At 39.6% G+C, this 13,743-nt stretch overlaps 2 protein-coding genes across 3 annotated transcripts; one reads left to right on the top strand and one right to left on the bottom strand.

Annotated features, from left to right (window-relative positions):
- Positions 1–4,722: 4,722 nt before the first annotated feature.
- Positions 4,723–5,713, top strand: LOC104612739 (Sugar isomerase (SIS) family protein). The gene has a single exon (XM_010280297.3). It carries the CDS (start codon positions 4,849–4,851, stop codon positions 5,467–5,469), a length of 621 nt encoding a protein of 206 aa, XP_010278599.1. The 5' UTR covers positions 4,723–4,848; the 3' UTR covers positions 5,470–5,713.
- On the bottom strand, positions 5,701–13,659 carry CPFTSY (signal recognition particle receptor protein, chloroplast (FTSY)). 2 transcript variants are annotated; one of them, XM_010280296.2, is made up of 12 exons: positions 13,219–13,659; positions 12,985–13,089; positions 12,813–12,886; positions 12,675–12,733; positions 12,494–12,531; positions 11,306–11,426; positions 11,111–11,179; positions 10,934–11,016; positions 8,270–8,338; positions 6,655–6,717; positions 6,368–6,491; positions 5,701–6,159 (listed from the first exon to the last, which is right to left on the bottom strand). In XM_010280296.2, exons 1-11 carry the CDS (start codon positions 13,642–13,644, stop codon positions 6,378–6,380), a joined length of 1,221 nt encoding a protein of 406 aa, XP_010278598.1. In that variant the 5' UTR covers positions 13,645–13,659; the 3' UTR covers positions 5,701–6,159; positions 6,368–6,377. The 2 variants fall into 2 exon arrangements, with proteins under 2 accessions (XP_010278598.1, XP_088745461.1); XM_088889335.1 differs by lacking the exons at positions 5,701–6,159; positions 6,368–6,491; positions 6,655–6,717; positions 8,270–8,338 and adding an exon at positions 10,021–10,176.
- Positions 13,660–13,743: the final 84 nt, after the last annotated feature.

Below are 13,743 nucleotides of genomic sequence, written 5' to 3'. Positions count from 1 at the left end.
CGTTTTGTTGAGAGGTCCCGACACAAGTGGTTTGATGAATAATACCACTTTCAGCAAAATAACTACCCAGGCAGACAAACTCAGTCCCATTATCAGTACGGATCACCTTTACAGGTTTGTTAAATTGCCTTTGAACCATAGCAAAAAAATTTCGAAGAACTCGTCCCACTTCCGTCTTATCAACCAGAAGATAGATCCAAACGCCTCTAGAAAAAGCGTCTACTATGGTCAAGAAATAATGAGCACCACAAGAGGCTGCAGTTCTATAAGGGCCCCATAAATCACAATGAATTAACTCAAAAATATCGGATGCTTTATTATTACTAGAAACAAATTCTTCTCGACATTGTTTAGCTCGGAAGCATGCATCACAACCCTTAATACTATCATCATTATCATTCTTAGAGCTAATAAAAGGCAGCAACTTAACAATTCTATAAGAAGGATGCCCTAAACTTTGATGCCAAATATCCCACGTTCTGCTCTCTGTAGTCTTCATTGCTCTTGTTGATGTAATGCTCTAGAAATAATAGAGTCCCTCTCGCTGCTCACTCGCTCCAATCAGCATCCTCGTAGTGCAATTCTGTATCACATAGAATTTATTAGTGAACTGGACAATACAATTCGATTCCTCAATCAATTGCGATACAAAAAGTAAATTGCAATTCAAACTAGGCACATATAAAACACTAGTCAGTTTCAGATGATTGTACAGTGCAACTGTGCCTTATTTCTCTGCTATTGTCACTTTCCCGTCTGGTAACCCGACAGAGCACAGAATGACATTATTTATGTCTCTCATCAACTCGAGGCTTCCTGTCATATGATGAGAGGCCCCTGTGTCTATTATCCATTTTGACAATTTTTGCTTACCACTTAGTTGTTGACTCCCCTCTTTTTGTGTCTTCAGAAGGTTGAGTAACTTGTTCCACTGCTCACTACTTATTCCATTTAACCGAGTCTTGGCTGCATCAATTGATTCTCCTTGAGACGCATTGCCTTGTGTAGAGGCTTTGGCTGTATTGGCCTTGACTTGGCCGCCACGTCCTTTTTCTCCTGCCCCTGCTCCTTGTTTCTGTCCACCACGCCCTCGGCCTGTTCCATGGGCATTATTCTTCGGCCGATCGCCCCACCATTCAGGGTAGCCGATCAGTTGGAAACAAGACTCTGTATCGTGGCCTGCCTTGTTGCAGTGAGTACATACTACGTTCTTGTCTCTGCCTTCGCTTTGCCTCTTCCCTGCATGGGCTGCGAAGGCCACGACTTCAGTCTTCTCTTCCTTTGCTCTAGTCATGGTTTGAACTTGCTCATCTTGAATTACTATAGCATAGGCTCGATTCAAACTTGGCAAGGGTTCTGTACTCAGTATATGCGAACACACACCTCCATAGACCGTGTCGTCTAGCCCCATAAAAAATTGATGAAGTTTCTCTTCATCTCGCTTCTTATCCCATGCCCTGCTTATGTTGCAGCTGCACTTTCCACATTGACAAGTGGGATATTGCTCATAATTTCCCAATTCCTCCCAAATCATCTTGACTTTGCCATAGTAATTCAGAATTGTCATTCCTCTTTGTTTGCAATTTGCCAGCTCGGATTTGAGTTGTTGAACTCGTGGTCCATTACCTACAGAGAATCGCTCCTTTATGTCGTCCTAGAGCGTCTGCACAATCTCAGTGTACGTTACGGTTGAACGTAAATTAGGTTCAATCGTATTCAGAATTCATGACACAAGCATGGAATTCACCATCCACCAATCTTCCAATTCCACCAAATTGTCCGAAGGTTGCTTCACTGATCAATCGATGAGGCCGAATTTCTTCTTGGCTTGCATGGCCGCTCTTATTGCTCGAGCCCATTCATCATAGTTGTCGCCTCTAAGCTGGATCTGTGTGATAATGCTGCTTGGATTGTCATTGGTTGATAGAAGGTAGGGCGAGATCACATTCCTTATCAATTGACCACTGCTTTGTTCTTTTTCTCTGTTTTCGGCCATCGGTGGGCTGATCTCGTACTTCACAAGTCTTGACAGAAATCCAAATCCCAAAAAAAACAAAAGGGAGTTGAGCTTCAGAAATACCTTTAGTCCTTATAATATATAGAAAAAACTGCTCTTCGGATTTGGGATTGCACTGACCGAACTCGCGAGTCAGTCCTTATAAAAGTTGCTCGTCGAATTTGGGATTGCAGTGGCCGAACTCGCGAGTCATCCGCAACTAGACCTATTCATGGGCCGGGCTTTGACTCTTTATTAACAGAAAAATGTTAGGCCCGAGCCCGAGCCCGGCCCGACCAATGGGCCTACAACTTGGGCCCGAGCCCGGCCCGACCAATGGGCCTACAACTTGGGCCCGAGCCCGACCCTGATAAAAAGCCTAAAGCCCGAGCCCGAGCCCGAAGCCCGACCTAATAAAAGAAATTTGAATTTTTCCTTATTCAAATGGACATTTTCTATTTTAGTTTAGATGTTTTTTCCCCTATTTAAATGACCAATGGGCCTACAAGTGAATCAACAACATTCTCAAATCAAAAAATTTATTCAAATGGACATCACATAGGGTTTTTACTTAGGTTTAACTATAGGTTGGGCCGGGCCGGGCTCGGGCCAGGCTAGTTTGGCAAAGCCCGAGCCCGGCTTGAATTTTATGCGGGTCGGGCTTTTTGGCCCGAGGTTGAGCCCGCGGGCCAAAAAGCCTGTTCAAGCCCGTCTGGGGGTCGGGTCGGGCCGGGCCGGCCCGTCGGGCCACCCGACCCATGAACATGTCTATCCGCAACCAACCGCTTTTGAAGCTTTTGCTCCAAAAAGAAGATGATCGCTGGTAATAGATTGTCGTTGCTGGTAAGAGATCGCCGCCGCTGGAACAAAAGACGACCGCTGGTAATGGATCGCCGCCGCTGGAACGATTCCCGCCTCTCAGTGTTCGCACCGCTGGTAATAGATCGCCACCGCTGGAGCGAAAGATGACTGCTGGTAATAGATCGCCGCCGCTAGTAAGAGATTGCCGCCGCTATAACGAAAGATGACCGCTGGTAATGGATCGCCGCTGCTGGAACGATTCCTGCCTCTCAGTGTTCGCATTGCTGGTAATAGATCGCCGCCGCTGGAACTACTTCCGCCTCTCAGTGTTCGCACTGCTGGTAATAGATCACCGCCGCTGATCTCCAGAGGTCTTGGAACACAGGCCTCTTGCTTTCGTTTCGAGGCTCTGATACCATGTAAAACTAATGCTTTTCTGATTTGTTTTTCTTGTGTATTATTCATTGAAACATCAAATATATATATGAATGCACAGCCACACAGCCACCGAACTCCTAAGCTTATGGCAACTAGAACTCCTAAGCTTACAGGGACTCAATCTTTCCTATCATATCTGAACAATTCATGATAAGGAAAGAAGGAAAGAAGATATACACAAAGAGGATATATACATGAATGGACTCTTAATCCTAACAGGTAGAGCTGATAGTTGCCCGACTTATCAAACTGTGCATGAGTTGCTCCGGTTGCTACCCGAAGGACTGTAATTCTCTCCGATAGCCTAGTTGGGTTAATTCCTGCATCATTATTGCTTACATAAGTGATGAGCTCCGCAACAATTGATAGTTTGATATATGCTAATAATTAAGAAACGTTAATTTATCTTCATATATGCAACATTACCCACTACAATCAGATTCTTAGACTCCCATTGTAGCACATACCTCTCCAAGTTGTCCTCTAGTCCCTCCCAAGGCCTTATAAAATCTTCTTTTCCGAAACCAATTCCAGAAATCAAGATGTTAACAGCTAGACGTCCTTCACCTTCCTCCACCTTAAAAGCATCAAATCTACACTCCCAACTATACCATCGAAATTTGTTACTGAGTTTTATCAATAAATTGTAACAGTGCCTTTTAGGGCTTACCCATCAACCTGAATTTCAACCAAATAATCAGATATGATCCATGAACAGCCTCAAAGACCCCACAAACACCAAGAAATGCAGTCACAGAGGAATCAAGGTGATTTAGATTTGTAATTTCAAGAACAAGGGCATCACAGTAAATAGGAGCCGATCAAGTACGGTGATGTATTTCTTGTCTCCGGCGAACTTGCAACTAAGCTCATAGCACCGTAAGATACTGCTACGATGTAAATTGCGGAGCATCTGATGTTTAGAAAAGCTTGATAAAATAAATTAGAAAAGAATTAAAATCTTTTTCAAAGTTAATTGAAGAATGATAACACAAGGGGGTCTTTGTCAAACGGCCAAAGTTCAAAGGGTTTTTATTGCGAAAAATAAGTGCAGGGGGTCTTTGTCACTGACCCATATTACGGGTCCGTGTATAATTTACCCTTCAATAAAATGTTGATTAGTTATTAATTTGTTAGTACTATATCAGTTGTTAGCAATCCTTATTTGTTTATCAAAAGCATCGTCAATTGTGAATCGACACGTTGATCCATGAGAGATCGTGGTCAAACATTGAATAACATGGCAATTTCTATGATACCATATAGCACCGCCCTCGATACCTAAAAGAGTTTAAGCGATGAGCCGATGCGATGGGTGAGCTTGAATGAAAAAACACAAGTTGATTGGTTAGTGGTGGTGGCTATTAATATGTAGATTTTTCCTTAATATGTCATCAGGTACCATACCTTTCTAGTTCGTAGTAGCCTAGTAGGATTTTCATTACTCCCATCTTACATCGTGTCGAACTGACTGTGACGTTTATGGCTGTCGCGGCGAGTGGATTACAAGGGTAAAGGAGCTCCTCCGCAGAAGCCAACCCAGTAAATAGTTGTAGTTCACTCTCGACTTAGGGCTGCAAGTGTGCAGCTCTGCTTAAGAGTTTTAAGCAGCAATGGCGGACGTCAACAATTCAATGCAATCATTGGCGTCGCAGATATGTGATCAGATAAGCAGCGTCTTCTCCCGGGCCAGCAATACAACTTCGGCACTAGAGGTGGCGGTGGAAGAGATCGCAGGGGCGGCCGCCCGAAGTGGACGCGTGTTCGTGCATGGCGTCGGTCGCGAAGGTCTGATGCTCAAGGCCCTTTGCATGCGCTTGTCCCACCTCGGTCTCTGGGCCCACTGCGTCGGCGACATGACCACACCTCCCATCTCTTCTCCCGACCTTCTCGTCGCCTCTGCTGGCCCTGGTGGGTTCCCCACCGTCGACGCCATCTGCGGGGTTGCTCGGTCCAATGGTGCTCGTGTCCTGCTCCTCACCGCCCAGCCGGAGTCAGGGTCGGCCGTTCGACATGCCACCACGATTGCTTTTCTTCCCGCGCAGACCATGGCAGACGATCATAATGACCATAACCGTCCTTCCGGCACCATGGGATCTCGGCCTTTACTTCCGATGGGGAGCCTCTACGAAGGAGCCATGTTTGTGTTGTTCGAGATGGTGGTGTTCAGGTTGGCGGAGGTTCTGGGTCAGCCCCCAGAGGCAGTCCGATCCCGTCATACCAATCTCGAATAGTGAACAGTAGCTCTCACCATATGTATATGGTATATACTGGTACATTTGTCGTCCAATAAAGGAATAATCTCGCCATTATCAGCCTCATCTTCACCTGAGAAACTGGTATGGAATAAATATTTTCTTGTCTTGAGTAGGGAGTAGGGAAGAAAGAGAAATGGGGTTTCGGCTTTCCTGTCATGAGTTTCATTCATTGTGATGGGCATTAATAGAAACTGTAAGAAGGCGCCGTTTACTTCAAAAACTCGTATATCTCAAAAAAAAACTGGTAAATAAATTATCATCCTGCTAGTGACAAGATGACTCAACCCAATAACTCATATAAGAAGATGGTTAAATACAGGAATACCAACTAGCAAGCAACAAATGACAAACACTTTGCAACTTCTACCAATCTCTTCTGAAGTTCCATGTGCGTATGGATCACTGAAGTTCAGCTTCAGCTACCTGTTCTTGTATTCCCAAGTTGCTAGGTGTAAAGCATGCTGACCATATCATGGAGTTTCTCGTTTTCACCAACACAGATCATGCAATCTGAAACCATTTCACTAGTGTGGAAGTAAAATCAATCCCAACAGTTTTGAATCACTTGAATTCTCAGATGCCAGCGACGTAATTCTATATCTACTTCGTCATTGTCTCTTTCACTCCATTCTCCAATCACCCTTGGGTTGTAAACTAGTAGGCCACCTTAAAGAGGAGGAAACACAATCATAATTGAGCACCTTTGTCTTTGTTAAATCTCAGACCCACTCTAGTAGAGAGAGGCACTAAGATGGAGACCAGAAAACAGAAGAAATTTTGAAAGCAAGCCACAGAAAATTGAAGTGAGGCAGATCCAATGTCACTGAAATCTAATTCAAACTGAATCCACCAAGATGTTGATGATAATACTTACTACTCACGCCTCAAGAAAAAATGGCATTAACGAAGGCCTCAGCATCAAATGGTTGGAGATCTTCCAACCCTTCACCAACACCAACAAACTTCACAGGAATGCCAAGTTCATCTACAACACTGACCTGAAAATAGAAATTACTCTTACATTATCACGAGTTTAAATAGCTTTTGTTATGTTATGCGATGCCATTAGTTTTAAGATCATTCAAAATCAGAATTCTTACAACTCTAAAGGTGTTTTGAAAGAGTACAATGGCTACATCCCTAAAAAAATTTAACCATTACCACACAGCCACCTCGTGCAGAACCATCAAGTTTGGTCAAGATTAATCCTGTGATGCCAACCACCTGCGGTAGAATTTTTAAACCATTTAGTTCACGGCATAGCACCAATATATGCGCAAAGTTATATTAAAAAATCAGTATGCTTGTTGGAAACCTTCCGAGCTTGTTAAAAAGCTGAAAATGCAAAATGGTGGCAGATGAGAATGAGTTCAGATCTCATTTATAGTTGGAATTAAAATATAAAGCAACATATCCAGGTTGAATAAGTAGCTCAAAACTTCTCAACAAACAACCCCAACTGTATGAAGTTGACTGCATGAAATCTGTTTTGACAATTCCACTTTGTCTAGGGTCATATTCATGGTTAAATTGCAAGTCCTCAAACAATTTTTCTTACCAGTGCATTGATTGGTATTCCATGCATTTCCCAAACCATCTTATCCTATTTTCCTTCATTTTCTCACTTTTGGTGCTGCTCCTAAATCCCCACGAATGTGCTTAGTTCTGATCCTATCCTTTATCATTTTACCACTCATCCATCTCAATTAGTAGAAGAAATAAAGCAGAACCTTATTTAGTTATTTATAATTGTAAACTTGTTTCTTAAAGAAATAAGGAGTGATTTGGGCACATACCTAGTGAAAAGACAAAGAAACCACTGTCAGTAATGTTAGTCAAAACATGGGAGTCTTTTTTTTTGTCTTTTAAAGTATATATTTTCATCAATGATTAGGGGGTTCTTTTATAAAAAAAGGATGTGCCGAAATCATTAAACAGAAAAGTTCTACTCGGTAGCTAACATCAAAAGGTAAGCAAATAGTTTGGTCTGCAGCACTTCGACTGTTTTTACCCAAGTGGCATAACAAATCACAACAGAGGAGCTGATTTAAATAAAAAATTGGATCATATGGCAGTGCATTTGTACTTCCTGATTTCGGAGAGAGTCAGAGACTATAAAGATCCCTCAATGAAAGAGAAAAAGGCACAGAAAAATGATCTTATAAATTGGCAAGTGACATTGGTACAAACTTAAATTACATGGATGAATAGTATTTTATCTAAATGTTGAATTAAAGAAGGTAGTCAATGGTAACAACTTATTAAAATGACAAGCATAGCATTAGTACAAACAAAAATCACAGGAATGAAGAACAAATAATCAAATGAGAATTGAATAGTTTAGTCTGCGTTTGGGAAGAGTGGAAATGCCTGTTCAATGCATATGCATTCAGGTTCAGTTTTGCAGATGTTCGGTAAGAATGTATTTGTGTAATGATACTGACAGCAAGCACGGATTCCAAGACATGTATGCATCAAGTGAGAGCAAATGTTTGCATCCAAAAACTGGATGCGAACTTTTGCACTCAAGTTGTTCATTGTAAAAAAGGCGGATTCCAGTCTCAGGATTTGTGTTTGTACCTATCACACCTAAAACTCATTTGGCAAGAATACAAAATTATCAGTACAAAACTAAACCAATTTTGCATTTTCTGAACCAGACAATTGTATTTGTACTGATCATTTTTGTATTTGTACTATTCCCAAATGCAGCCTAAGTATCAGAATGCTGAGGGGAAGAATGAAATATTATAGCATTTGAGGTTGGGAATATTACATCATTAAATTCTCTCGCTTGTGGCAGCATATTCAAACCAGTTGTCCCATCAAGGACTAGCAGAATCTCCTGTAAAATTTGTAAAATGGTTATAGATGATCCAAGATTATTAGCATATACTACGATGACAGTTTGGACTTGTGAATGAAAAAGAAAATTTCCATCCAGATGGTAACATGAAAGTTGTGTGAGAATTTTTTTCCCAACATGAAGAGCAATATGAAGAATCAGTCTCAAACAAGGATAAGACAGAAAATAGCACTAAATTGAACTCATTATTTAGGTCATTAAATTTTGAACAAACAGAAATAAATATATAAATTTTATGGACCAGAAAGAAGGAAGCATATCATCATTCACCTCATTTCACCTATCGGGAGTTGATTACAAGAAAACCATTTTACTCAATCTGATACACATTTTTTTTCACAAAAACTGGTTTGTCAAATATTATATCATTACCTAAAACCATAACTGTAGAAGAAAGAGCCAAAAATCAATTACTGGCGGCGCCAGCTTTTTAATTTAAATAGTAGGGTGGCCAAAACATAATAAAAGAAAGGGAAAAGACAAGAATGCCCTTCTGTGGCATATAGTACAGATTACATCAATAACATATTTGGTCTTCCTTTGTCCTTTAGAAACTTCAACTTGCACTAAAAGCTTCTTTCCAAGTGGTATGTTAATTAATCTTCATCTTTTTTTTCTTTTGATAGTAATCGATCTTCATCTGATGGAAACAATGACAAATTATTTTAGACTACGTTTCTTTACATTGTCATGAAGGTACTATTCCATCACAACATTCTATTCAACTTTATTGCTCCTATTCTTGCCACTCATCCACCAAAACTTTTTCTAACATAAAATTATCCCTTACATGGACAAACCAATTCAATAAAGCATGACCAGTTTAATACATGCCTTATAAAACTATTTGTTCATTTCTTTTATTTGGTATGTGCTAGTCAAGGAACATCTGAACCTAGTTCACTCAGCTTTGATTCCAGGGTCACCATCCTCTTGAATCTCTTCCTCATCGCTTTACGAAGTCTCTCGGTTATCAATCTTAAACAATTCCCTGCTTCCACTCTCATATCCAGTGTAACTATACCATGCATATTCATGCATATTCTTAGTATGTTATTTGAGAATAAATTTAAATGTTAGGTTGGAAATCTACTACTAAGAAAAAAATAAAAAAAATAAAGAAATAAAAAACAGACAGGGCACATATTACAACACATATAATAGTATAATGTTCTGCAGAAAGACAAGACATTCATAGTAACTGGGCTGCTCTACTATCAACCTCTCCTTTTCACTCCCAACCTCCTATTAAAATCTCCCCAAGACAAGACTGTGAATTTATTCTAAACTTCGATGGCAGTTTTAGGAGAGCCACTGAGGACAGATCAAAGGCTGGAATTGGAGGACTGATTCGAAGAGCAAATGGAGATTTGGTTTGGGCCTATAGTGGCCCAGCCAAGGCAGAAGATGCTTCTGATGCAGAGGCAAGGGCCCTCTTGGAAGGCCTCAGAATCACCAAATTACAGCAGCTCAGCTGCATTGCAGCAGAAGGTGATTTGAGAAATGTTATTAACTGGGCTTCAGGATAGATTGTAGACCCGTGGAAGCTATCCCATCTGTTGTTAGAAATCAGGGAGCTTGCCTCTTATTTACACTGCAGTTTTAGATGGATTCCTAGAGAATTAAATCAAGTGGCTGATAATCTAGCTAAATCTGGGCTGAGAAGGGTTTCTTTGTATAGCTCCAATACGCTGCCTTCCTATAGGGCTGTCTCTTTGCTTTTGTTGTGCTTAAAAGGCTTGTACATCCTCTCGTGTACATCCCCCCCTCCTTTTGAATACTTGATGAATTCAGTTATCTTCTCTCAAAAAAATGTTCTGCAGAAAGACAAACAACCAGCAATCATATTTCCAAATAACTTCTGGAATGAAAAGTTGTCAAAACAGTAATATCATTCTTGGGTCATCCATGAAAAAATGTTGTCTTATCTCAGTGAAATCCTTCTATAAGTCTATGATGTGCCCTTCTCAAGATACATTTCCATGGAAATGGATTTGGGAAGCACATGACTCCTCAAAGGTCTTATTCTTTATGTGGATTGCAACTTTATATAAGATTCTCACTATTAATCATCAAATATCTAGGTATGGGAAAACAAGGAATAGATGAATAGTGTAATTTTATCTAAGTGAAATTCTATAAGTCTATGTTTTGCCTATCTCAAGAAACTTTTGGAAATGATTTGGGAACTATGATGCCTAGATATAGATATGGATATAGACACAGATACAGGAATGGGATATGACTCTCCATTTCCTAAAATTCTGGGCATGGATATGGATTTGGGTATTCCATATAATGTGCTTATAATGTGTTCATATCTAGTTTTTGAAGCAAAATGTCATTTCTCAAGACTTATGTCTTGTCAAATTTAATTAAGTTTCTAAAATTTCAGATATTTTGGTAGTATAATTTGTTAATACATACCACTTTACATAAATCTAGAAGTATTCGTGCAGTATCATGTGTTTATATCTAGTTTCTAAAGCTAAATGTCATTTCTCAAAGGTTCCATGACCCTATTAAATGGACTAAGATAGAATGTATATAAAGATGCAGGAAAGTTGAGCTTACATTTGGTGCACCAAAAATAATTTTACCAATAGCTTTCTTGCATGCAATCAACTCTTCCATCAAGCTGTAATTAGTGTGTAGACCTGATGATACAAATTACTATCCCATTAAGAAACCTATCAGATAAGCGAAATTAAAAAAAAAAAAATTGCTACCTATTAAGTTTTTCATACGTACGGCCAGATGTGTCACATAATACTACATCAAAACCTTGCTTTTTCCCTCTCTTTACAGCCTGAGAAAGAACTGCCATAAAAAAATGAAGATTATTTATTACTACCACATTTTGGAAATCTATAAAAGATGTACTGACCTTGGATAAACATTTCTTAAAAGACTCCCATTGTACTCCTATAATCTTTTGCTGCCTACCTGAGGATGCTTTGGCCTTCTCTCCTTCACCCACAACTATCTCACATCCAGTCCTCTCAGCCCAGACTTCTAGTTGATCACTAGCTGCTGCTCTAAAAGTATCACCAGCTGCCATTAATATCTAGAAAAATTAAAAAGCTAAATTAATATTTGACAACATACTTATATTGATATGGCATTGTTTATTTAATCTTCAAGCAAGTATATAAGACCCCATTCTTATTATATTGCAAAGTAACATGCAATGTGATATAAAAGTACAATTGCGAAAGGTCATTGTTCAAACCTGAACATGCCAACATCTTACAATTCTTACTGATTAGTACTTGTTGTATTTGCTTCCCCTAAAGGTTAGTAAAATAAAAAAAAAATGGTTGTATTTTCTGGTACATCATTATCATCAGATTAGTCTTTCTAGTAGGTAACCTTAATGCTCTCATCTCTCAAATCTATTTGGTATTTCCTGAATAAAAAAGGGACCCCTCCTGTGCCTTTCATAAGACATTTTTTCCTAGTATGATAAACACATTAATATACTAGTCTGTGATTTATGAATTATATATAGCTTAAATTATTTATTTTTATTTTATTGATAAGTAGATTATTTATTTTTATTGTTATCATAGTTCAAGTTTTTAAGTCATATATGTAAGCATATCATATTAAGGCATTCCAAAATCTCTGAATCGACAACTGCTTAAGTTAGTTTCCCTCTTACTTTTTGGGAACAAGATTCCATTGCGATCAAACTTCCCCAATCACCAAGTTCAATCTCAAATAACATAGACTTGGTTACTTGTAGAGTGGATGCAAAATTAATGAGTCAAGTATAAAGATTAGAGAATAGTTACTATGATACCACATGCATTTCAAAATTTAATTTTCAAATAACAAGGGATGTCTCAATGGAATTTTCTGTTTTATATATAGTTCAGTTTCTTCTTTACTCTTTTATTTTATTTTATTTTTGGGGGGTGTTATGCCAGGACTGTATGATTCAGTGTCTCCAGTGTCATCAAGTTCTGATTTTTTTTTTTTCATTTCAATAAGCTAGTTTTCTAAGTAATTGAATTCAGGTGAAACAAGAATGATAATCTGTATCAGGAGCTCTAGAATGGACACTTTCCAATTTTTGCATTTTAGTAGAAGCCAGGAATCTGAAGCACTGCCACAGTTAGAGCATCTAACCTTAGTTCCTTCTTTCTTTAGTCTGTGAGCAAGTTTTCCTGCAAAACATAATAGTGAACGGATTGCTCGAAGAACATCAATTTATTACAATTAAAGTGCCATGACAAGAAAGATGAGAACCTTAAATTTTAGAAATAGAAGCCAATGGATAACTCAAACATATTGATTTCTAGTACATTACCAAGAGACGTTGTCTTCCCGCCTCCATTCACACCAACAATCATGATTACAGCTGGTTTCCTGTGAATGGGAGAAAAAAGATAAAGACAACAATAAGCTGCTTAGCACAATAAAACGAGAAAACCCATGAAGATCAAACCTGAACCCCAGTTGAAGTTCCGTCTTATTCCCTTTGCTAGTCAGCAAATCAAGTACACTCTTCTTCAAAGCATCCTACCAACAATACATCCCAAAGACTTAACATGACGACAGATAAACAAGTGTTTTCCTTCTGTAATGCAAATATGGTTCCTAATTACAAATCGGACTACCTTTATCTCACTTCCTGACTTAAGCTTCCCAGCTAATATATCCTCTCGCAAGATTTCCACAATCTTAATTGTAATTTTGGGCCCAAAATCAGACACAAGCAAAGCCTGCAGTAAGAGCTATGCTATCAACCACCGTCTCTAGGAGAATTCAATTGGTTTCCCAAAACTTAATAAACCAAATCGCTTGCAAACTAACAAATAGTTCAGAATCGTGGTGAGAGAGAGAAAGAGGACCTCTTCGAGTTCGTCCAAGACTCGATCTGTTTCAGCGAGGTTCCAGTACGTGAGGAGTTCGTCGATAACAGCGAGGTTGTCTCTAGTTTTGGAGAAACCAGAGAAGATCTTCTCGACATCACTCTTCGCCTTCTCCTTGATCAGACGTCCAAGCCTGGTGAAGAACCCGGTCTGGCCGGCGGAGCACTTGAACCGGTTGGTACTGGTTACTGAGTTCCACGCCGGCGGGGCCCAAGTTCGCGGGAAATTCAAAACAGTTGGTTGCAGAGACGCCGGTAGCTTGGAAGAAGAAGGCAAAGGAATGGATGGGTGGTAATGAAAAGGAGAAGACGATGCCATCTTCTTCCTCCCTCTCTTTTTCTCTCTGTCTCTCGGTTTTAGCTGTGGGGAGGAGGAAGGGATTTGAAACGCCGGACAACGCCTCATCTTCGAAAAGAGGCGCAATACCAAAAAAGCTCCCGGTTGTTGCAAGAAACTACAAAAATGACACTATTCACTATTCAGTTGTGAATTTGTGATAACAGC

The sequence above is a fragment of the Nelumbo nucifera genome, chromosome 6, assembly GCF_055504915.1.
Source record: "Nelumbo nucifera cultivar China Antique chromosome 6, China Antique-T2T, whole genome shotgun sequence".
Classification (NCBI taxonomy): domain Eukaryota; kingdom Viridiplantae; phylum Streptophyta; class Magnoliopsida; order Proteales; family Nelumbonaceae; genus Nelumbo; species Nelumbo nucifera.
The sequence above is the reverse complement of the archived record's forward strand: the minus strand, read 5'-3'. Positions and strand labels throughout refer to the sequence as shown.